General features: G+C 45.3%; 1 protein-coding gene across 1 annotated transcript in view; it reads right to left on the minus strand.

Annotated features, from left to right (window-relative positions):
- The window catches only part of SUSD2 (sushi domain containing 2), a 195,603-nt gene that overhangs the window by 47,041 nt on the left and 123,278 nt on the right, over positions 1 to 25,284 (minus strand). The window contains 1 exon segment of the mRNA XM_029571685.1: positions 24,663 to 24,839. Coding sequence (XP_029427545.1) covers positions 24,663 to 24,839 — 177 coding nt within the window.

Below are 25,284 nucleotides of genomic sequence, written 5' to 3' on the forward strand. Positions count from 1 at the left end.
TGTCATGTGTGAGAGAAGCGTATACATTTTCTGCTCGTGCTCTATCAGTTTAAGGGTAGTGTGTATGAAAGGAAGGCCTGATCTGCTGCCGCCCAGGCAGTACCTGTTCTGTGGTGGGGCAGTGAGTACGTACGAAGACAGTTTTGCACTGCTGTGCTTGTTCTGTGGTGGTGAATGTGTGTGTGTGTGTGTGTGAGGGAAACTTACACTGCTGCTGCCATGTTGTACTTGCTGAATGGTAGGGGCAGTGTGTGCAGGGGAAAGGTGGGGAAGCTTTTGCTGCAGCTTTTGCTGCAGCAGCTCATTCTTTCAATAAATTAAAGTCTTCATTTTCCTTGTACCCTTAACATGGTGTTATGGGGTCACAAGAGAGCTTGCTACTGGATAGACGTGTAAAAGATTTGCCCTCTGAAAATGAAACAAAAAATAAGTAAACACTGCAGAAAAAATGATTGATTCTTCCAAATACTTATACTAAGTTATAACTGCCATGACCAGTACTAAAACAAATGGCTTTCACCGTGTCACATGGAGTCAAAATGTCCAAACAAGCCCTGCTGGCACAAGGGTGGGGTGAATGGGTCACCTACTTTAGGCCTAGTGGTTACAACACCAGAATGCTGTGGTACAAAGGGGCGGGTCCGGGGGTGTGGCGATGGTTCGGGGGTGAGACGGGAGGGCGGTCCCGAGTCCCCCTGCACTGCGGCCTGTACCGGGGGATGCCAAGGCGGCACGCGCAGGTTACGCCTGCTTCAAGTAGGCGTAACTTGCACAACAAAAGGTAGGGGGGATTTAGGTAGGGCTGGGGGGTGGGGTAGCTAGGGGAAGGGAAGGGAAGGTGGGGGGATGCGGAAGGAAAGTTCCCTTCGAGTCCGCTCGATTTTGGAGCGGCCTCGGAGGGAACGGGGGCAGGCTGCGCAGCTCGGCGCGCGCAGGCTGCCGATTTTACGCAGCCTTGCGCACGCCGACCCTGGATTTTATAAGATACGCGTGGCTACAAGCATATCTTATAAAATCCGGTGTACTTTTGTTCGCGCGCACTTTTTTAAGATCTACCTCTGAGAATCCATCTTATTTGGCAGTGCTTCTAATAAAATATATGCCAATTAGGAATTATCAGTCTCAAGACAAATTGTTGTTGCAATAAAGTTGGATTAAACAGGCTTGTTTGATGGAAACTCGAAAAAGGTCCTTTTATGTTGTTGGGCCATTGTTGTAGAATGCCTTACCTGAGTCATTTAGAAATATTGATGATATACTAAAATTTCATAAGCAACTGAAAGCCTTTTCATTCTGCAAATAGTGTTTGATGCTACAGTGGGTTTTTAAAATTATTATTATTTTAATAGACTATGGATTGTTTAATTTAAATGATTATATGTTGATTATATGTTTTATTGCAGGGCTTCCCAAACCTGTCCTGGGAACCCCACAGCCAATTGGGTTTTCAGGATATCCACAATGAAACTGCATGAGTTATATTTGCATATACTGAGTTTCCATGATATACAAATTTATCTCATGCACATTCATTGTGGATATCCTGAAAACCCAACTGGCTGTGGGGACCCCAGGACAGGTTTGGGAAGGTCTGTTTTATTGTGTTCTGCCTAGCAAGGGTGTCTGTTATAGGCAGAATAGAAATTGTTCTAAATAAATAAATAAATAGCATGTTCTCAACAACCTGGGACCTAACTCAGCCTGCTTCCTCCTTACACATCCTTAAAAACAACACTGTGGCTTCACTCCTCCTTCCTCCTACTTACACTTTCCCAACAACAACAACACTGGGACTTTTCCTTACTCGTTCCCAACAATAACACTAGGGTTTCTCTCTTCCCGGTTTCTCCTTACACATCCCCAACAACAACACAGGGGCTTCACGTCACTTGCTTCCTCCTTACACATCCTCAGCAACAACAATGGGGCTTCACTCCTACTGCTTCCTCCTTACACATCCCCAAGAGCAACACTGGGGCTTCACTCCTCCTGCTTCCTCCTTTCACATCCCCAAGAGCAACACTGGGGCTTCAATCCTCCTGCTCCCTCCTTACACATCCCCAACAACAACACAGGGGCGTCACTCCTCCTGATTCCTCCTTACACATCCCCAAGAGCAACAGTGGGGCTTCACTCCTCCTGCTTCCTCCTTTCACATCACCCAAGAGCAAAACTGGGGCTTCACTCCTCCTGCTTCCTCCTTACACATCCCCAAGAACAACACTGGGGACTTCACTCCTTCTGCTTCCTCCTTACACATCCACAAGAGCAACACTGGGGCTTCATTCCTCCTGCTTCCTCCTTACATATCCCCAAGAGAAACAATGGGGCTTCTCTCCTCCTGCTTTCTCCTTACACATCCCCAAGAGCAACACTGGGGCTTCACTCCTCCTGCTTCCTCCTTACACATCACCCAAGAGCAACACTGGGGATTCACTCCTTCTGCTCCCTCCTTACACATCCCCAAGAGCAACACTGGGGTTTCACTCCTCCTGCTTCCTCCTTACACATCACCCAAGAGCAACACTGGGGCTTCATTCCTCCTGCTTCCTCCTTCACATCCCGAGAGCAACACTGGGGCTTCACTCCTCCTACTTCCTCCTTACACATCACCCAAGAGCAACACTGGGGATTCACTCCTTCTGCTTCCTCCTTACATATCCCCCAAGAGCAACACTGGGGCTTCACTCCTTCTGCTTCCTCCTTACATATCCCCAAGAGCAACACTGGGGCTTCACTCCTCCTGCTTCCTCCTTACACATCCCCAAGAGCAACACTGGGGTTTCACTCCTTCTGCTTCCTCTTTACACATCCCCAAGAGCAACACTGGGGCTTCATTCCTCCTGCTTCCTCCTTCACATCCCGAGAGCAACACTGGGACTTCACTCCTCCTACTTCCTCCTTACACATCACCCAAGAGCAACACTGGGGATTCACTCCTTCTGCTTCCTCCTTACATATCCCCCAAGAGCAACACTGGGGCTTCACTCCTTCTGCTTCCTCCTTACATATCCCCAAGAGCAACACTGGGGCTTCACTCCTCCTGCTTCCTCCTTACACATCCCCAAGAACAACACTGGGGCTTCACTCCTTCTGCTCCCTCCTTACACATCCCCAAGAGCAACACTGGGGCTTCACTCCTCCTGCTCCCTCCTTACACATCCTCAGCAACAACAATTGGTCCTTAGTCTGCTGCCGCCTTACATGTCCTCAATAATAACACTGGGGCTTCACTCCTCCTGCTCCCTCCTTACACATCCTCAGCAACAACAATTGGTCCTGACTCAGTCTGCTGCCTCCTTACATGTCCTCAACAATAACACTAGAGCTTCACTCCTTCTGCTCCCTCCTTACACATCCCCAAGAACAACACTGGGGCTTCACTCCTCCTGCTTCCTCCTTACACATCCCCAACAACAACACAGGGGCGTCACTCCTCCTGCTTCCTCCTTACACATCCCCAAGAGCAACACTGGGGCTTCAATCCTCCTGCTCCCTTACACATCCCCCAAGAGCAACACTGGGGCTTCACTCCTCCTGCTTCCTCCTTACACATCCCCAAGAACAACACTGGGGCTTCACTCCTCCTGCTTCCTCCTTATACATCCCCAAGAGCAACACTGGGGCTCCATTCCTCCTGCTTCCTCCTTACACATCCCCAAGAGCAACAGTGGGGCTTCACTCCTCCTGATTCCTCCTTACGCATCCCCACCAACAACACAGGGGCGTCACTCCTCCTGATTCCTCCTTACACATCGCCAACAACAACACAGGGGCTTCACTCCTCCTGCTTCCTCCTTACTCCTTACACATCCCCAAGAGCAACAGTGGGGCTTCAATCCTCCTGCTCCCTCCTTACACATCCCCAACAACAACACAGGGGCGTCACTCTTCCTGATTCCTCCTGATTCCTCCTTATACATCCCCAACAACAACACAGGGGCTTCACTCCTCCTGCTTCCTCCTTACACATCCCCAAGAGCAACAGTGGGGCTTCACTCCTCCGGCTTCCTCCTTACACATCCCCAAGAGCAACACTGGGGCTTCAATCCTCCTGCTCCCTCCTTACACATCCCCAACAACAACACAGGGGCGTCACTCCTCCTGATTCCTCCTTACACATCCCCAAGAGCAACAGTGGGGCTTCAATCCTCCTGCTCCCTCCTTACACATCCCCAAGAGCAACACTGGGGCTTCACTCCTCCTGCTCCCTCCTTACACATCCCCAACAACAACACAGGGGCGTCACTCCTCCTGATTCCTCCTTACACATCCCCAACAACAACACAGGGGCGTCACTCCTCCTGTTCCCTCCTTACACATCCCCCAAGAGCAACAGTGGGGCTTCAATCCTCCTGCTCCCTCCTTACACATCCTCAGCAACAACAATTGATCCTGCATCAGTCTGCTGCCTCCTTACATTTCCTCAACAATAACACTGGATGTTCACTCCTTCTGCTCCCTTCTTACACATCCCCAACAACAACACAGGGGCTTCACGCCTCCTGCTTCCTCCTTTCACGTCCACAAGAGCAACACTGGGGCTCCACTTCTTTTGCTTCCTCCTTATTTGTCCTTAAAAATAACACTGGGTCCTGACACTACAGTGCTCTGGCAGCACATCCAGCAGCAACCTACCACTGCCATACCCCAACACCACCACAGAGGTTTTTTAACTTCTTGATTCTGCTGCCATCTTCCAAGCACAACTACTGGGGATTAACTTTACTGATTTTCTCTGCCTGCTTTTCCCCCAAGCACCACAGCTGGGTCATGACTAAACAGAGTTCCTCTGCCTCCTTTTTTGCAAACATCACATATGAGGCATGACTCTACAGAGCTCCTTTGCCTCCTTTTTCCCAAATGCCACATCTCAGGCATGACTCCACAGAGTTCCAGTGGCCTTATTTTCCCCAAAAGCCACCACTGAAGTATGACTACACAGAGTTAATCTGCCTCCTTTACCTAAAACACCGCATCTGAGACATGACTTCAATAAGTTCCTTGCCTCCTTTCCCTTAAATGCCACCACTGAGACATGACTCCAGAGCTCCTCCGCCTTCTTTTTCCCAAATGTATCCACTGAGGAATGACTCCACAGATATCCTCTGTCTGCTTTGCTCAAAATAGTTGTTGAGGTGAAGATGGCAGAGGAAGTCAATGGCATCATGCTTCAGTGGTTGTATTTCCCAAACACCACCACTGGGGCATTTCTTCACTGATTTCCTTCCTCTGCCTTCTTTTCCACTGCCACCACTACTGGGCATGACTCCATTGAGATATTCTGCATCCTTTGCTCTAAAAACCATCACTGAGGCCTAATGTAGCCTACTTAAGTGTGTCTTGCTGCAACCATAACCACTGTGGTCCAACATTTTCAGCTGCAGCTTTCCATGTCCCACCATATCCATTCAGATCTGACATATCATGTATAAGCTTGTCTTGCTCCAATGATAACCACTGTGACCTGACACTTTCAGTTGCAGCACACCATGCTTCATCAAATCCACTCTAGTCTGATGCATCCTAACCTGCATAAACCATGACCTCCGTGGCCTGACACGTCCAGCTGCAGCATACCATGCTCCATCATATCCACTCAGGCTTAACATGAGCTGCATAAGCCTGTCTTGCTCCAACAATATGCACCATGGCCTGCCACTTCAGCTGCAGCACCCCATGCTCCACCATATCTACTCAGGCGTAACATATTCTGCATAAGCCTGTCTTGCTGCAACCATGACCACTGTGGCCTGACTCTTTCAACTGCAATACCCCATGCTGCACCATATCCACTAAGGCCTAATGTATCCTGCATAAACCTGCCCATGCGCCATCATATCCACTCACGCCTGGCAAATCCTGCATAAGCTTGTCTTCTGCAACCATGACCACTGTAGCCTAACACTTTCATCTGCAGCATCCCATGTTCCATCATATCCACTCAGGCCTGATGTATCTTGCTCGACCCATAAACACTGTGGTCCGACTCTTCCAGCTTCAGCATGCTATGCTTCAACCATATCTAAACAGTCTTAGCAAGGCTCAGGATCCTTAATAACTTCCAATGAAGTTTGCAGTCCCTACAAATACTCTATTTTCTGCCTGCATAGATATTTTTCAAAGCTACATGGACCTGACACTGAGAGCACCACAGCATTTGGGGTGTTACAGTGCACTTCTCCCTGCAGTGCTCTGCTTCTACCATCCCAATTTAAAAAAATTATTAACTGACACCATTTCTGCTGCCACTGCTCCAAACCACTGTTGCCACATTACGGTGCCTGCTTGCTCCACTGTTCTGTGCATATGCAAGAACTGGCAAATGCCTTTGGGGGTGTTGCGGATACCCTTCTCGCTGCATTGCTCTGCTCCTACCATTTCAGTTCTTAAGACATACCAGCACCACTGCTGCTGCCACTGTTCTTCCAAGCCGATCTTGGTACCTGAGGGCGCTTCCTCCTACTCCAGCTGTGTTCAAGGTTCTTGTCAAATCCCCTTCCCCTACAGTACCTGTACACTTTTTGTCATGCCCTAGCCATACATTGCTTTCAAAGCTTACTCAAACACCCCTCAGGATTTTAATACCATTCTTCATCTATGATACCCATTTTCTTGCCATCTCCTGTTCTTACTGCGGCTATCCATTCTTTTGTATACTTGTTGCAGTGCTAAATGATCTCATGGTCCGCTCGGAGTTCCACTTACTGTGCAGTTGGGTAACTACCTACCTATGATGAATATGGCATCCTCCGTGACACAAACATATCCTACTGGACTGGTGGATCAGCCAGGTGCAGCCATACTTTGACAGAGAAAGGCATACACTACGGTTGCCTGTATGCTCCAATGGAATGACTGGTATCTCCCATGCCACTCTACCTTAATGCTATGCCCCTCATCCTACACCTTCAGATCCTAGTGCCACTCAGCCTTGCTGCCATGTGCAGATTTTACACTCGGGGATCTTAACTTCTTTCTGCCACTGTACCTTCCTGGCATACTCCAGCTCTTATATCTTGAGGTCTTCTCGCCAATCTGGGGTGCTGCTGTGCACCTCCCCTATGCTTTTAAAATCTTGATACCACTCTTTCTGATTCTTGGTCCATTTATCTGTACCTTGGGATTTTTCCTGAAATGTTTTCTGCTTCCTTCCCCCTTCATGGTGCCCTTAGGGTCCTGATGCCCCTTTTGTTGCCCCTTTACCTTTCATGATGCCATAAAGTATTCATGACTCCAATTCTGGGCTGCCATCTTCTTTTTGCAGCTAGGGATATTTTTTCTCATCTTGCTGCTAATCCTGTAAGTCTGGTACCTCCTTTTTATTTATTTATTTGTGTGTTTTTATATACCGTTGTTTGGAACTGGCCTTCACAACAGTTTACAGTAGAACCAACAATACATATAACGTTATGCAGGTGAACCAGTAATACATAGGAACGTTTAACAATAATACATAGGCACGTTTAACAAGAGAAGAAACCAAATAACGTTTTCCCTTAGCAGAGCCTTAGGCTACTGTTTATGCCACTTTGATGACCACACTCTAAAATACCTTGCAGTTCTTCCCCCCCCCCCTTCTGATGATTTCTTCTCTCAAGTTTCATTAGAATTGATAAAGCAGTCACTATTCTGGAGCCCAGAATAGACTGTAATGCTTCCCCCATAGTTTTTAATGGAAAACAAATAGAACTAATGAAATGAATAAATGAACCAAATGAATGAACCAAAACAATTTTTTTTCTTCTGCAAATCCCTAGCCCTGAATTGTGGGGTTGCCATGAATGTCAGGGGCCAGTTGACCTGGAATAACCCCTCAAGTATCTCAAAGAACCTCTGTCCTTCCACCCACCTCCCCCGCAGCTCTTTGAAGCAACCAAAATTTAAAAAGTAAACTTTAACCCCTGGAAGTATTGCTGCAGGCCCCACCTCCAAACCCCTCACATTTCTCAAAAAAAGCTCCCCCTGAAGCCGATCCATGCACTCCCCACTCTAACCCACACTCCCAAATCCCTCTGGACTTATCCAATTTGCCATTGCTGTCTAGTGGGTGCTCAAAGTGCTCCTTATGCTCTGAACCCAGTGGCAGCTATTTTCCAAAATGGTGCCAGCTGCCCCCCTATCACATACTAGGGGACAGTAAAGATTTTTATTTTTGAACAGCAGCTTTGGAATCAGTGTGGAGATTCTTTGAGTGCCAGGGCTGATGAGTAGAAGAGACCTTGAGAGGGAAAAACCCTAAGGCCTTGAAGAGTGAAAACTTTTCTCCCTGTGCATGAACCCCGGGAGGTCAAGGGGCCATGCCTAATCCATGAGCCTCCCAGTCAGCCCCTGTGCCCAAGAGCTGCCCAGGATGGGGGCTACATTTAAGTCTGTCCCTCATATGCTTTACAATGAAGTCCATTTTAGTAGCCACTCTCTGGGCCATCTCCTTCTTGTTTATATCCTTTTGAAGGTGCGGTCTTCAGAAACATACACAGTATTTCAAACTAGGTCTGACCATTCTTCTCCCTATATATACAAGCATTTTCCTGGCATTTTCTGTCACCTTATCCACCTATTTGGCCACCTTGGGATCATCAGATATGATTACCTCCAGATCCCACTCTTGTTTCATGTGCAGAAGAATTTCACCCCTTAGACCTGTCCACACCCTTGGGGTTTTGCTGCCCAAATGCATGACTCTTCATTTTCTAGCATTAAATCTTAGCTGTCATACTCTAGACCATGCCACAAGCTTTGCTAGATCCCTCCTCATGATTTTCACACCTTCTTGGCTGTCTACCCTGTGGCAGATTTTGATATCAGCCACAAAAATGCAAACCTCTCTTGATAGTTCTTTCAGAATATCACTTACAAAAACATTGAAAAGACACCCTAACAATAATTCAGAGCTACTCTAGATGCTGGTAACAGGGCTAAAACATGTGTAGGGACTCACAGGGATTCGGACGAAGCAATATGGCACTGTAGTTAGAAAAGCAGTGTAGAATAGAGGAATGTACCATCATTTCCACAGAACTCCTACTAGAGGCTGCTGCAATGGTCTATTCCTTCTTGTGTATATGCAAATGACCTCTTGTGTATGTGTGGATGTTTTTTAGGTTGCTTTTGAGAGAGCAGGAATTGTTCCTTTAAGGTTCCTTAAGACCTGGCTGAGGAATTTTATAAAGTTAAGAGACTTGGTGCCACTTACATCCCATTTTTTGGTAAATTATTTCTCTGTAGTTTTTGATTTGTGTATACAGAGTGTGATTGTTGTTGGGTGGAAGATTTTATCTACTCTTCCTACCCCAGATAAAGGAATGATGAGAAGAAGATTTTTCTTAGTCTTCTTGGTGTCTCTCAACCTAAGGGATTCCCTTGACAATCTGCCAATTGGTAGAAGAAGAAGTGGATCTCCATCTGTTACCATAACCAGGAGAAGAGAGCAGAAACTAAGCAAACAACAAAGGAGATACCACAAGGTACAACAGAGAGGAGGACAGGAGAATATTAGTGATTTCAAGATCAAATAATGGATCCCAGGTATTGTAGAGGGGAAATCAAATTAGGAAAGGAGGAAGCCACTGATCCAGTTTATCTAGAGCAACTTCACTATCTTAGGGCTGGTGCTTCCATTAGGCAAACTAAGCAATTGCCTAGAGTGCCACGTCTTGGAGAGGAGGTGGAAAAATCTCACCAGTGGGAGCACTAAAGGGGTTCCTGTACGGGAGCCAATATTGCTAGAAAAAGGAGCACAGCCCTGGAGACACTGCTGTTGGTAGGAGGGAGCACTGTACTGGAGCTGACATCAATAAATAAGTTGAGGGGACTGGGGGTGAATAACTGAAGGTTCGCCTAGGGTGCACTGGCCCTGCGCTATCCACCTCAAGAGAAGGAAGGGGCTTTGAGGTTTTATTATGGAAATAATCTGCGAGCTCTTTATTGGCACTCAGTAGAAGAAAATACACTTAATGCCCAGGGTCTTGGAGGTTTATCCTTTCCCCTCTACAGAGAATCCACCAGTCAGGGGAAAAAAGATTGAACAGAAGGGAGAGAGACTTGGCCCCGGTATCGAGTGTGAGCCTTGTGACTCCGCCATTTAAGTCAGGGATACACATACAAACTCAGGAATTTAGTTCAAGTAGTTAATGAAGTGAACGGTGGTGGTGGGTGATTTTAACCTGTCATATGTGAATTAGAATATCATATCTGCAGAATCAGTTAGCGGGATCCTTGACTCCCTTGAAGGGACTTTCCTCAGTCACATGGTAATAGAAACCACGGCCTCAGCAGAGGACTGTCGCTGTGAGGAGGCTAAGGGAGTTGGGAGGGGATATAAAATAGGGAAATATCCTCAGGTAAATTGCAAAGGATGGATCCCAGCCTTGGTCCTGCTATAGCTGAAAGCCCAAAGGAGCAAGAGGAAAGTATCTGGTCAAAATATAAATGCAGTCTTGTGAATTTCATAAAAATATATGAACACAATCATGCCCCTCCTCCACACCACCTTCCTGGCTGTATAAAAAAAAAACCAGATGAGAAAGTGACTATTAAGTGCAGTGAAAGAAATGTTCCCTTTACACTCCATTGTGTGCTGTGGCCGAGTATCAGAGTTTTATGTTTCAACAGTGCCTCTAACGACAAGACCCAGTTAAAAGCTGGGCTCTGCTAAGCCGGCCTGCACTATGAATGCTTTCAGCAAAAGGGCCTTTTGTGATACAGTCTGACCTGCAGCCAGACTAACAGGTGTTCCCACAAAGTCATTAAAAAGTGAGACGGAGCCTCCAAACTCAGCTGTCATGCGCGCTGGGCCAGCACCAGAAATAAAGTGACTGAAGCTGTGCTGCTGCTCTTTTGTGTCAGGTTCACTGGGTCTGGACGCCTTTAGGGTGGAAGCCAGGAAGGTCACAGGACACAGGGGATCATCCTGGTCAGGCTATGGAAAACAGGGCACACGGAACAAAGCGGTGCTGTCGGGCAGTGGCTGCTAAGCTGCCAGGGCTCTTGAGCTGAGGTGACAGCTGCAGACAATGGGGTGGGCAGGCAGTGCAGAATGATACTGGATCAGGGCCAGTGCTGCTGCTGGGGCCTGGCCCTGATCCAGTTAGTGTGTTCAAACTGTGACGGAGAATGTTGGGACCGTAACAAGGCTGATCCTCCGAGAACAACAGAAAGCCTTGATGGGTGACTACATATATATTTATAATTAGAGAGGTTATTTTATCTATTTTAAAAATCATTTTGTGCTCCTTGCAAAGTCTTTTATTTTTATCTTGCTGGGGGAGGAGGGGGGGGATTTTCACTCCCCCAATATTATTGTAGCTCCCTCTGCAGTTAAGGGGCCAGGAGGGCAGGGGCACATGAGGGTCCCAGGGTCAATCATTTAACTTTCTCCCACTGACGCAGTCCAAGGGCCCTGGGTCAAGGCTCTTTCCAATGGGGTGGGGGGATGAGGTCTAAATCCTCCACGCCCCAAGATGGCTGGGGTGACTCATGAATTGTTGCCCGGGGGAGTAGCAGGTGTCTATCAACCTTAAGGGATATGAGTGCCACAAAAGACTCTGGAGGCTCAGACTGAGAGTCCTAAAACAAACCTTTACTGCCAGACTTCTTCAATAGAAAACTGGCACTGCTCACATCACTTCTTGGCTTGAAAAAGGAGAAATGTACAGTTCTCCAATTTATCTGTGCAAGTGCCTCTCAGGATTGGGCAGGGAAACTCTCATGGTTCAGACAAACAAGGTTCCCAGTTGGGCAGGGTATCCTTAGTCTGGGTCAAAAAAACCCACCCTTTCCAAAAATACTGATGGCAAAAAGATTACAGTCTCTGCACAAAATCCCCAAAGCGCCTCTCTCCCAGGGTGAGGACTCCGGTTGGGTGTCCTCAGAATAGAATTATAGGTCTTACTCACAGGTCTCCTCTTCAGTGGTCTCAATGGGATTCTTCTTAGAAAAGGTCCAGTAGCAGGGGAGCACTGCAGCTCTCTACAGATGTTCCCCCTCTTCAGGCAGGAAGGGTGATCACAAACTTCCTCCTGAGAACTCAGAAAAATCTTCACAAAAAGGGCAAAAAACACAACTCCTGTGCAGCAGGTCACCATTTGCAATCTTCCCTACCTCCTAATCTAACCTAACTGGTGGACACTTCAAATTCCTCCAGCCAGGGGTACCAGGCGTTCTGACAAAAGGAATTCTCAAAATATGGAACTGGCACCGAACCCCTTTCCACTAGGGAATGGTCCCAGTCTGTGAACTGCATTACCCCAGCAGGGGAACATCTCAAGAAATCACTTCTACTTTCTCTAACTCCTAACCAAATTACCGCACCTAGCAGTACCGCACACTGCTTTCTATATAGCAGGGGGGTGGCCATTCCAGTAACCTGAATGGTGTAACCCTCTCTCCGTTACTTTTCCTATCCTAACTCACAGGGTTCACGACTAGGACCAAATCGCGATGAACCCAAAGGGTCGTAACATTACGAAGCATCTCTTGAAGAAAATATCCGCAGAGAGCTGCAGAGAGGGTTGTATCTAACCTTGCCCCAAACTGGCAGCAGCGAGAAGAAAGGGGGGGCTAAAATAGGAAACAGAATATCATAACCTAAAGTTTGCAGTTGCCTGGCCCCTTCTTTTCCATTTCCCATGTATCGGAAAAGGCTCCGTGTGTAGCACTGGCCAATGACCCATCTGTGGTAAATTTCCAGAGGGATGCAGCTATATAGAGGGTCGATATTCAAAAGATTTACCCAGTTAAAACTGAGTTTTGGCCAGCTAAATTTTACCCATCCAAAATTTCCCCCATAACCAATTAAGGGGATCATTTTCTAATGCTTATCGCGTGCGATACAATGCAGGGGAGGCGGAGTCAGGGCAGCGAGGGGAGGAGTCGGGGGGCGAGGAGGCGGACTCGGCGGTGTCTTCGCTGGCAGCGATAAGGTAAGCAATGTTATCATCGCCAGTAGCGCGCCCAATAGCACTACATTTCACGGTGGTGCTATTGGGTGCGAAAGTCGGCAGCGAAAACACTGCAGTGGTGCGAAGGCTGCCGGCTTTCGTGGGCCAGCCCCCCCTTCGCCCCCCACCCCCCGTTTTCGCTGGATTCACCATTCTGCGATAGAATGGTGAATCCAGGCCTAAATTTGAGTGGTTAAAATTGTTAGCTGCACAAATTTAGCTGGGTAAGATGGAAGTCAGGTTGGGGAGTTCTGGAGATGGGCTTTCTAAATTTAGATGGGCAGTGATTATTTTCTTTAAAAAACCTCCTAAAAACAAATAGGACTGGGTCAGGGCCAGATATGGTGTGAACAGCTATGGCAATGGATGGCAGCAAATTGCTACAGTTCTAAAAGCTTTCGGGTCAGCGACTTAGCGTGACCTTACAGAAAATCTACTAGCCATGTCGCTGAGTATACCCGGCCATCCTATAGTTAATCAGTTATGTCTAACTGGCTAACTTTAGGACAGCCCTACGGGCCAACCAGAGCTATCCGCATTGGTTAAAGCGGCTAACTCCAAAATGCCTCCTGCCTGCCCCACTCTTATCTGGCCAAATTATAGCTGGGTAAGCCATTTAGACGGATAGCTATTACGTTATCATCTAAATGGCTTTTGGATATTGGCCTCTGCAATTATTATTAGGCCTGCCAGTTGCTTTCTGGCTCATTTTTTCTGTTTATTTCTCTCAGTTGGAGTCCTCATGCTTTTAGAGTTTTAGTTCGGTGACTTTATTTTCTTTTTTTACAGATTTAGCTCATTGTACATGAAATTATTTTCTCTCACAGCCTGCATTTCTTTCTGTATATTGAAACTTTAATTAAAGCTCTCGTCTTCTCCCCCACCAAAAAACTAGGTATTCAAAAATTATGGGAAATGGGACCAATCTTTCCCAGCTTGTATCGTGATGCACATGTATGAGTTTAAAGCAAAAACAATGTTTTAGAGTCACATGGATTTATGATAAGGGAAGTTGCAAAATTTATTACAACCATGGATTTTATGGTACAAAAAATGTAAATATGATTTTTGTATAGAAAAGCTGCACATGCATGATTTTACCAAATAGAAAAGTTATACAAGTTTGATTAAAGTTGTGCAGACATAACAGATGCGATTTGATAGAGAGTACAGTTATGATTTTGTGATCCAGAAAAGTTACAAACAATTTTCACAGAGGTTACAGATATGACTTTATGATAATGATTCAGAAAAGTTCCAAGCACGTAAATTTGACAGAGATTACAGATATGATTTTATGATACAGAAAAGTTACAAACACATGATTTTGATCAAGATTAAAGTTATACACCCCTATTCACAAAGATGTGGTATGCCTTGTTAGCGAGTATCCCCATTTAGAAATTATGGATGCTGTGGTAAACAATGTGGAATGCACCTTTGTGAATGGGGTGATGATGATGCGACAAAGAAAATTTACACACAGGGACGGTAACTTTCAAACCGGTGTGTGGATGCACATGTGCATGTGTGTGTTGGCCCCGCTCCCAGGGACGTGGACATTTTATAACACACACGTGCATATGTGCACCAAAGTTTAAATGGGTATGCAAATCCCACTTCTACCGTGTAAGTCCGGGCATTTTAAAAGGGGCGCATGCCCACGCCATTGCCAGTTTACCAGTTCATCCACCAGTTCACCCAGTTAAGAACAAGATTCTCCAAACCCCTCTGGTTTGATGGTCTACATTTCCCCACACACTTTCCCCAGACCCTTTAAACCCCTCAGAAATGACTCAATCCTTTTATTTTATAACTTACATGTCATCCATAGCCGAAGAAAAGTTACGCGGCAGGGGCTTCAGTGCAGGCCAGGGCGCGTAAGCTGTTACGCACACATCTCTTTGTCAGGTCCCGAAATGCCCATGCCCTGCTCAGACCACGCTCACGCCCTCTTCCTTTTAGGAAACTTTTCAGATGTGCGCATAATGGGTTTTATGCGCATATCTGGGCACTTTTTAAAACACGACTTCTTCACGCATCCCCTAATTAATGCACACTTTGGGCTTTAAAAATTCACCTTTTTAATCTCTTACAGGGTACCTCTTAATTTATAACTGTGTCTTATTCAAATTGCAGATTAAAGGCCTAATTAGCTAGTATCCTGCGAAGTAAGGAGGTGCGCTAGTGGGGAAGCTGCTTAGCGTGTCTCCTATTACTGCGGCAAATTTAACGCCTGCTCAGAGGCAGGCATTAAACTCCCATTGGCTAGCTGGCAGTCCTTCTTCCCCAGCACACTGACCCCCCCCCCACCCCCCCTCCTGAGGTCTAGCTCAGCAGGCCAGGCAGTCCAAGTCTGGGTCCAACTCAGAGCTCCTCCCTCACTTGCTTACCTTTTCAAATGCTCAAGTTGGCCAACAGGTCCAGGAGTCCTGCTCCCGCCATGCAAATCCCCAGCCCTCTAAATTCCCCCTCCCTATCTAGGAACCCCTTTTGGAGAACATCCACTGCATCCTGCTCCACTCCTTCTCCCAGAGTGCAGGAAAGAAGAAGGAGGGAGTGAGGCTAGAGTAAACAGAGCAAAACAAGGAAGAGCCAGTCTACTACACACCAAGATTCCCTTTCCCGGTACAGCAGTAAATGGCCGCTGTACCGGCTGCCTCCTGCCCCACTCCTCCCTGCCCCTTTCCTTTGGCCCGGCACTTTGGTGTGTAACAGGAGTTACGCGGGTGGCCGGGCTCCTTCTAAAATGCGCGCAGCGCGTACAAGGCCCGGCCACGTGCGTAACCCCCATTTTCCCTGTGCGCAAGGGATTAAAAATCAGGCGGATAGTTTTGAATTTTCAGAAGAAGGCGCTTAAACATTCCTGAAGAAGTTCTGCATACAAATTGCAGGCGTAATTGTGTGTGGGTAGTTTTGGTGGGGTGATTTTCAGATACCTACAGTACCTGAATGTAATCTACTTCGAAGAGTTGAAAAGCGGAATGTAAATCAAGTAAATAAATAAATGTGCATAAGTAAACTTAGAAAAATGGTATAATTTAGGGGCATATTTGCTGACTCTCTGATGCAGGCGGTTACAAAATTCTTTGACCTATTGTGAAAGTAAATTGGCATCTGCATTGGACAATTGTATTGGAATCTGTGGAACATCAGAATAAAATAAGTTAAATTACCACAGAGTAGTTAAAATAAGAGGAAACAATTTACAAAATAAGATTAATAACTGGAAAATAAAATAACAGGCTACAGAAAGAACAAATAGTACAGTTCTCATGTTCTGGTGCTGGTCCATATTGTCCTTGATCAGATTACATTGCTGGCCTGGTGGCAGGGTACAACAAATTTTGCTGCTATAGCTACAGTTTCTCCTGTTTCCTTCAGGATTATAAAGAGTCTTTTCTGCTCATTCATTTGTGGGAGTCTTTGGTTTTTTCTGCTGGCTCTGGGAAATGTGCATCCTTGATAGCTTTGTATTTTGCACAGTGTGGGAGCAGGCACTGAATTTAGGTATAGGCATAGACAACATAGGCAACTTCCAGATTTTGAAGGCACCCATTATCTAGGTCAAAGAGGAGTCTATTTCTGCATAATTTAGGGCCATGCGTCAGCAGAGCTTCAAAGGGGCACTGCTGTGGTACTCTGCTTATGGGTGCCAAAATTTTAAATCCGACCCTGTACAGTAGGAAATGCATTTCTGGACCTTTTTTCCAGTGTTGCATTGTATACAGAGTCTGCTTCTTGAGGTTTCCAGTTCAATGTTTGTCTGCATAAATCACTTATTCTGTGTTTGATGAGGGTGTGTTCTGCATGTGTGACTGAGATGAGATAGTCTGCTAGCATATAGTTTCTTTGTAGAGATCTGTAGCAATCTTGCTTGTTATTTTTTCCCAGTAGGTGGTACAATACTAATAATAAAATTGGATTTTTATGCCTACCTTTCCAAATAATGTTCAAAATGGCTTACAGCATTTTTTGAATTCATGTTTAATAAGTCCCTACCCCAATAAGCTTATAATCTAAATGGTTACCTGTGATAATGAATGGGAGATAAAGTGACTTGTCCAAGGTTAGAAGAAGTGTCAATGCAAAAATTGGAATTTGACACCTGGTGTTCCTGTTTCCATCCTATTCCTTTAATCAATAGGCCACTCCTTTGCCCAACTAGAAAGAATAGTAATGACCTTCTAGGGTCCAGTGGAATATTTGCAATGTTATCTTTTCATTGGTCAGGTTGTTGCTGTTTAAGTTCTGGGAGTTAGTGCTGTTTTGATATGGGAGATTTGCTATATGAGTTCAGAGTGACTTTTTTGCAGGGTTTTGTCTTACTTCACAATCTGTTAATGAAGAGAGTTTGGGTCACTGTTAATTTTGTTTATATGATGCGTAGGAAGGGGAAACAAATGAATTCAAACCAGAGGCCAATCACTCATTTCAGAGACTACCTTCAGCTAATATAGTATGAATTTCATTAAATTTACAAATTTTAAGTATTTCTTGATTTTTTTTGCTATCTCCAAAAATTACAGCTAACATATTGTGACATGATTTCTTAATAAACTTGTAGTATGCATACATGCCATGCATGCTTATTGCTTTTAGTCACTTTCAGGTTGGGCATTTTCTAGAAAATTCCTTTTACCTGGTTATATTGGTATTTACTTGCATAAATGGCTTTTGAAAATTGTCCTTCCTATGTCCAATTGCACATTGTTGCAGGATTCTTTGAGGGGTGGTGGGGTCATCATGATTGCTAGGTTTAATTATCAGTAGGGGAGGGGGTGGCCGATGGGCCTCAAAGTTAATGGGAGGAGGGGCATACAAGGCTGAAAGTTCATCTAGAGTACCTAATACTCTTGCACTGGCCCTCTCCATGTGTACATTCCAACTGCACAGGGACTATGACAATTACCCCCGAATCCTGAAAATCACACAAAAGTAAATTGAGGGATTTCGTGAAAGCTTCAATCCTGTAACTCACCAGCTTATTAAAAAGGCCACTGAAAAAAAATCAGTGGTAACAGTTAATGGAGACCAATGGAAAATAGTCAACATGGAATCAGGGAAGGAAGTCATAGTGAAAACAGATTTATTCAAAAATAATGTCAAAATGCCTGGAACAACGGCAAAGCTCTGACATAATCTACCCACAGTTTATCAAGTCCAAAGTCATATAGGAGACTGCTAGTGAAACTGGAAAAGTAGAAATAAGAGGCAAAATCTACAAGTTTATGCATAAAAAGAATCAAGGGGTTATTATAAAGGATGTTGACTCTAAGTGGAAGAATAGAGTAAATAGAAAAAGAACTCGTGGTGAACTATCTGGTGCAACCTGTACAACAATGATTAAGAGAAAGATACAGAGAGCTGGCTACTAGAATTTGCATATTATTCATGATGGTGCTGAAAGTGGGGGTGGGAGTGGGGAGTATATTTTGAATACAACAAAGAATAAATTGTCCATTCAAAAAGACTAAGGATTGAGTGGGCAGATGGATGGAAGCCAAGATTTAATGTTAAATAGAGAGTGATGCACCCGAGAAAGATCAGTCCAAGGATAGATCACATGCTCTGAATGGAAGAAGCCTCAAGGTCACTGATGAGATGGGTCTAAATGGGGTCACATTTTGTATCATTACCAGTCATTACTAGGGTGGACTTAGACTTAAATTTAGTAAGAGATTTTATTAAGGTCTAATCTTGATTTTGTGATCCATGGTTTAGATGGTGGAGCAAGTTTTCTTGTATTTTAAGAACTCTCCTCTGCCTTTGATACACTGGATCACAAAATCCTTTGTTCTTGCTTGGTACAATTAGGGGCACAGTTTTTAATTAATTTGGCTCTTATTTGTCTGAAAGAGTTTTTCTGTTTAAATACGGTATTTCTACACCTTCCTGGTGTCCACTCACTACAAGGGTTCCACAGGGGTCTTCACTTTCGGCTACCCTGTTTTATATTTATCTAAATCTCCTATGCAAGCTTTGGCTGGTCTTGCTCTACAATACTGTTTGTAGGCTGATGACATACAATTTTTGCTTCCATGTGATAGTGATCTAAATATTACATTGGGATCATTAGCTATATATCTAGGTGCCATATCTACCTGGTTATCCCATAATTGACAATCATTAATTGTATGGAATTATTTTTTTTAATAAACATGCAGTGCATCCTTGCCAGCAAAGTTCTGTTTACTGGCAAGGATGAGAATGGTGTTGCAATCATTAGTGATATTTAATCTTGATTACTGTAACTCTTTATTACTTGGGTTACCCAAATATACTTTGCAAACTTTACAGATGATCCAGAACTCTGCCGCAAAGGTCTTAACATGAACATCCATATATGACCATATTTCACCCATTTTAAAATCTTTACATTGGTTACCCATTGAATTTCAGATTTAAAATAATGCTCTTAGTAATGACAGTCCGTTAGGTATTCACTTTTTATTGGAAATCCATTACCCAGTAAGGACTTTAAGGTCTGAGGATCAGTGTCTTTTGGATATTCCAGTTCAGCGTATGATTAGACTGTCAGACTCACAGGCTAAATTATTGTCTGTAGCAGGCCCATTGTTGTGGAATAAGCTACCTTTGGCTCTACGCAAGCAGGCCTGTTGTAAAACCTTCAAGAAACAGCTGAAAACGCATTTATTTGAACAGATATATTTTTAGAGCATGTTGTTTAAGATACGATAATGTAATGTAGCTTTTGATCTCAGCTGATCATTAATTTTTTTGTTAGTTTTGATTTGCTCATTTGTTTTAATGATTTTAGGAATGTTTATTTGGAAGCTGCTTAGAACCTTGGATGAAGCTACATATATATTTTTTTTAAAACACCCATTTCAAATATTTCTCACAGTTTTGGTTAACATCGCAGATAAGAATCAAATAACCAGTGACGAACTGTTCAAAGCAGAGCTATGGAAATAGTTACATGTCCATAGTCCATGTGCTATAAGGACAGACACGACAAGCTCAACCTATAGAGCCTGGAAGATCAGAGACTATGACTTGTCAAAGTCTCTGATATTCAATATAATGTCCAGATGCTCTGAAGGACTCTCTGGGCATTAAGTTAATGGAAAAGAAAAACAAGGAGTCATAGAAAGATCAGCGGCATTTAGAATAATAAGCTCTCTGAAGATGTAGCAAATGGGATGATCAGAGCAGAGTTATTGATGATGGACTGGGTGGGCTTTGGTCTTTTACCTCTCTAAAAGCTATGACTCTCTGCCAGGCAGTGCTCCCAGCTGCTTATCAGCCAAAGAGGTCCCATCAGCTTCCTACCCAGTCAGCCTGGACAAACAAGCAACTCCCCTCAAGCAGAAAAATGCACAACTGCAAACACAGGACCATATAAAATAAACTGTGACTAATCTGTGCAGTACAGCCATACAGTAAACTTCAGCTGACCAAACAGAACCTAATCTCTCCTCGCTGGCAACAGCTGCCGCTAGTCCATCTTATTGTGCCATAGAAAAAAATTACAGAAAATAATGCAGGACTAGAGCTGCATGAGCATTGGAGTGCGCTGGTGACATCACAGTAGGCTATGGGATAACTTTTCAAAATGTTACATCTATAAAAATTACCATATATGTGCTTAAGTAGCATCTATTAATGTATTCTGTATTTTATAAAATAAAAAATATGTGCAAATGTTCACTTTTGCACACATATATATGTGTGTAGAAAAGTGGTGGTTTGGGGCATTCCAGTGCATGGCAGGGACAGCTTTAGGATTTTGCCACTTCTAGACATTTTTGGTATTTTCACTCCCCATCTTTCATAAGGATCTGTTTCAGGAGAGCAGGGGGCTGCTCTCTGCTGGATGAGCCAGCCTGCTGCCCCTTAATGTTTGCTGCTCTAAATACAAACATAATGGGTGCCTATTGACAAATAGGGATGTGCATTTGTGTAAAATGAAATTGCAAAATGTGATCAATAAGGCTAATTTGTTTCATTGTAAACTAATGATTTGTGCCTAGGTCTAGACCCAAAGCTGGGGCCTAGGCTAGGGCATAGTCTAAGGCCAAAGCAGTGATATGCCTGAATGCGACACCGGCGCCTTGGCCTAGGCCCAAAGCCAGAGCCTTGCCTAGGGCATAGGCCTAGGGGGGTCTTGGAGGAGGCACGGACCAATGCTGTGACCATGGCTGAGACCCATGAAAATTAAAATAAAAAATCAAAACCTTACCTGATCCATTAGGTATCTGATGAAGGTTGGGTCCCGACACTGGGACCTAGGCCGGTACTCAGGCCCAATGCCGCAACCCGACCCGGAGGCTGGGTACCGATGCCAGAACCTTGGCCTAGGCTGGCGCCTGGACCCAGGCCCAACCTCGTGACCCGAAATGGAGGCCTCGCCCAATGCCAGGGCCTTGGCCAAAACCCAGGCCCAACGCTGTGACCCGACCAGGAGGCCGGGTCCTGACGCCAGGGCTTAGACCCAGACCCAGGCCTGATGCTGAGCCCTCAGCCAGGAGGCCGGATCCCAATGTCTGGGCCAAGGCTCAGTGTTAGATCCAGGCCTCGGACCCCAGGCCTGGGAGCCTCTTGTTGGTCCTCTTCTTTCTTCAGCACTTGCAAGTCAAATGATGTTGTCTGCTGGGGTTGCGCCGGAGTAATTAACTCTGGTGCAACCCCAGCAGATGCCGTCATTGTACTGTGGTCCAAAGAAAGAAGAGGACACCTGAAGAGGAGCTCCCATGTCTGGGCCTGACCCTGGACCTTGGCCCTGGCATTGGGACCCAACCTCCTGGCTGAGGCCCCAAACATCAGGCCTAGGTCTGAGCCGAGGTCCCGGTGTTGGGCCTGGTTATAAGCCAAAGCCTCAGTGTAGGAACCCGGTTTCTGGGTCGGGTCACAGTTTCTGGGCTGGGTTGCGGCATCGGGCAGGCTCTGGACCTAGGCCCCAGCATCAGGACCTGGCTTTCGGGCTGGGTCAAGATGTCGAGCTTGGGTCTGGGCACCAGGTCGCAGCAATCTGCTGTAGCCTCGGCCTATGCAAGTCCTAGGCTTCGGCCTAATCTGAGATGGCAGACCTCTACTGGACCAGGTAATTGGGTGCCAGGGGAGATCCTAGCCCCAGTGTTTTTCTGGGATGGTGGAAGGGAGGTTTCATTTTCATTTTTTTGGCTATTTGATTTTTTTGGGGGGGGGGGGGGGGTAATTGCTTGATTCATTTTTGTTTACATGAATGAAACAAATTAAGCAATCCACAAACTTAACTTTGTGGGGAAAAAACCCTCTTGAAAACGAATCAAAAAATGGAAATGATTTTTTTTATCCCTGCACATCCCTATTGACAAATGCAGGGCTGGGGGTGGGGGGGGGGACGACAACATTTATGCATATATGTTGCTATTTAAAAAAAACCACTTGCGTACACTTGACAAACTTACTCACATATTTTTACCCCTGCTAATTATCTAGAGTACGTGATATTAAACTTTCAGTACTGATTGAGTGGGAGAACTGGGTGAACTGAGAGGAGTTTATGCTGAAGAACCAGGAAGATCTTGATGACCTGGAGAAGGCCTGGGTGAACTGGTGGACTAATTGGGTAAACAGGTTAATTTCATTTTTGTGTGCAAGTTATAAAATTGACTAACTTACGCAAGAAAGTTCTACTTTTCTTTCATGCGTAAAATATACATGCGTATAAATATAAAATAGATAGGAAAAGATGGGAAGAGATACGCATATTTTTATAAAAATGTGCGCATATCATATGCATGAATTATAAAATACTTGCATAGATCTGCTCATGGTCATATTAGACATACATATATGCCGCCACGTGCATTTGTTTGAAAGTTATCCTCTAAGAGAGCAAAGCTTGTGTCGTCAGTGATGTTGTACAACTATTGTTAAGAATATTTACTGGCTAGCTTTTACATACATAGCCCTTAGTCACATTCTTTTGTTAAATTAGTCAAAAGTGATAATTGCAATGATACAGTATTGTCTCAGCAGTTCATAGTGTTACTGTTTGTTAGAACTTTGCAGCAGCATCCTCAATTTCCAGTGCAGTAAACTATCTGGGACCCAAGTCATAAAATCAGTGATTTGGAAGAGCGCTTTTCACAGGGACAATGACATCACAAAGACAGCTCCAGGCTGTTTTGGTTCAATTGGATATTACGTCAAGAAACAACAGGTCTTAATGTAACATCCTATGAAACAGGATGGAACTCGTGTATGACACTAACAGGTTCAGAATCATCAGGGGAAGGCGCTCCATCTACTACCTTATGGCTCAACAGTTCAAGAGTTATAGGGCCCAATCGTTTACTTGTTACCAGTGAGAAGAAAAGCTCTACGTGGCAGGCAGCCCCGACATCATACACATATATCACAGCTGTGGTCATTGGACCCACATGTATCATAATAGTTTCTGAGTGCAAGGAGAGACCCTGGCTTAAAAATAAACTTGGAGTAGCTTCCTGCCTTGCCTCTCTCAAGGCAAAAAAAAAAAAAAAAAAGACATTTTTAGTTGGGATCCATTCGTTGTGTGCCTTTCATCATGGGGTGGGGCCTGCCCTTGACGTGCTTCAGCATCTGCCCCTTGGAGCTTCCAACCTGAAAATTTGTAGCTACAGCAAACACAAAAATCAGCGTCAAGTTGGGCAGATTTACTACTTCATCACCACCTGCCATCAGAAGCACTCGTGGATTCTCTTTCAGAGTTTACAGCCTGTATTGTATCACTTCTTACTGATGACATCTGGTAGCCACTGTCATTATTCTAGCCACCACTATGCATCTGCTGGATGGCAGCTCAGAGATTCTTGTTGAAACTTTTCTAGTCAACTGACCAGCCACATCTACTAATGAAAACTGAAGGCCACTGGAAATGAACTGGCTTTTAAATGCAAGGGAAGCAATAAAGAGGACAATGTTCCAAGGAACATGTCCAGGTGACTAAGCAGTTGCCTGGGTAAATTTCCCGGGCTGGAAACTGTTTTCGGCTCAGCAGACGAACGTAAGCTGTGAACAGCATGCTTAAGTTTGCCTGCTGAGCGGAAAACAGTTTCCAGCGGGGAAAGCAGTAAAAAAAAAACCTCACCCTATTTCAATTAAACAAGTAACTTTTAAATTGATATTTTTGAAATTATTTAAGCTGCTGCCCTGAAGTTCACCCAACTTCCCCCTCCTCTCCCTGGAGCAATGATCAGGGCAGTGTCATTCTCCAACGCCCCCTCCCCAACCTGGAGCCACTTTCAGGACAGTCTCACGCTCTCTCCTGGTGCCACGATCAGTGCGGTGTCACTTTCTGACTCTCCCTACCCCGCAGCCATTTTCAGGGTGGTACTACTCCCCACCTGCCCATCGTACTGGGATTCAGATGCTGTTTTTGAAACAATGGAGAATTATAGCAGCGACAGACATGAGCCCCGTCTAACCTCTCGGTGTGAGCTCACTGCAAATCTGTTCCCTGGTGAAAATAGGAAACAGACTTTTTAAAAGGAAACAATAAGACTAATTCCCGTTTCACAATAGAGCTCTTGTCAGTGGGCAATATCTCCTAACCGCTCTCACCTTTCAGAAGGGGCATTAGATTACAGGTGCAGGCTTTTAACTCACAGTGTCTGCTGCATGGGTGCTAGCACTTCCTTGCAGTATAGATTGGAATTGTTATGGCTGATCCTGTTCTCTTCCATGTGTGCTGCATGGATTTTGCTTTAGGCTTAGTGCAGGGGATCTTACCTGAAACACATTGGGCCGGCTCTCCTGACCACTCCCCGCTGGGCTGACAGGTCCGTTCTTCTGAGCCTACCAGCCTGTGGCCTTGGTTACAGCTGAAGCGGACAACGGAGCCCGCGAGGTATCTCGTGCCTTCCTTTCTCCCATCTTTGGGGGCAGAGAGCCAACCACAGGAAACCACTGAGGACAGAAAAGAGTCCACAACTTAGCCCTTCTAGCACAAAGTAGGCTCAGGCTGCTGAACATGAGGTGAAAGGTTAGTGCACGCGGATTGGGAGGTGATAGGTTAATGCCTGGATCGACATCAGACATGCTGGAGGCTCAGGGCAGAAACTAGGGGCTGATCCCCTAATGCTGGACTGGGTCTTCTTTTCCTTCCCCAGTCCTCATCCAACTCCTACCCTCCCCGTCCCAGGTCCTTTCTCAACATCGACCACTATCCTGAGTCCCCTGACTCCACTACCCCTTTCCCCTTCCTAAGTCACCAGGAAGATGGGGGTATTCAGAGACAGATAAATTCAGAGGCTCAAGAACTGAAGATATAGAGGGGAAAGGCCTAGATACTGAAGATTGGAGGTGGTGGTTGGAGAAAAGGATATGTGAGGGGTCATGGGTACAGGGGAGA

Source organism: Rhinatrema bivittatum, chromosome 11 (genome assembly GCF_901001135.1).
Source record: "Rhinatrema bivittatum chromosome 11, aRhiBiv1.1, whole genome shotgun sequence".
In the NCBI taxonomy this organism is placed as follows: Eukaryota; Metazoa; Chordata; class Amphibia; order Gymnophiona; family Rhinatrematidae; genus Rhinatrema; species Rhinatrema bivittatum.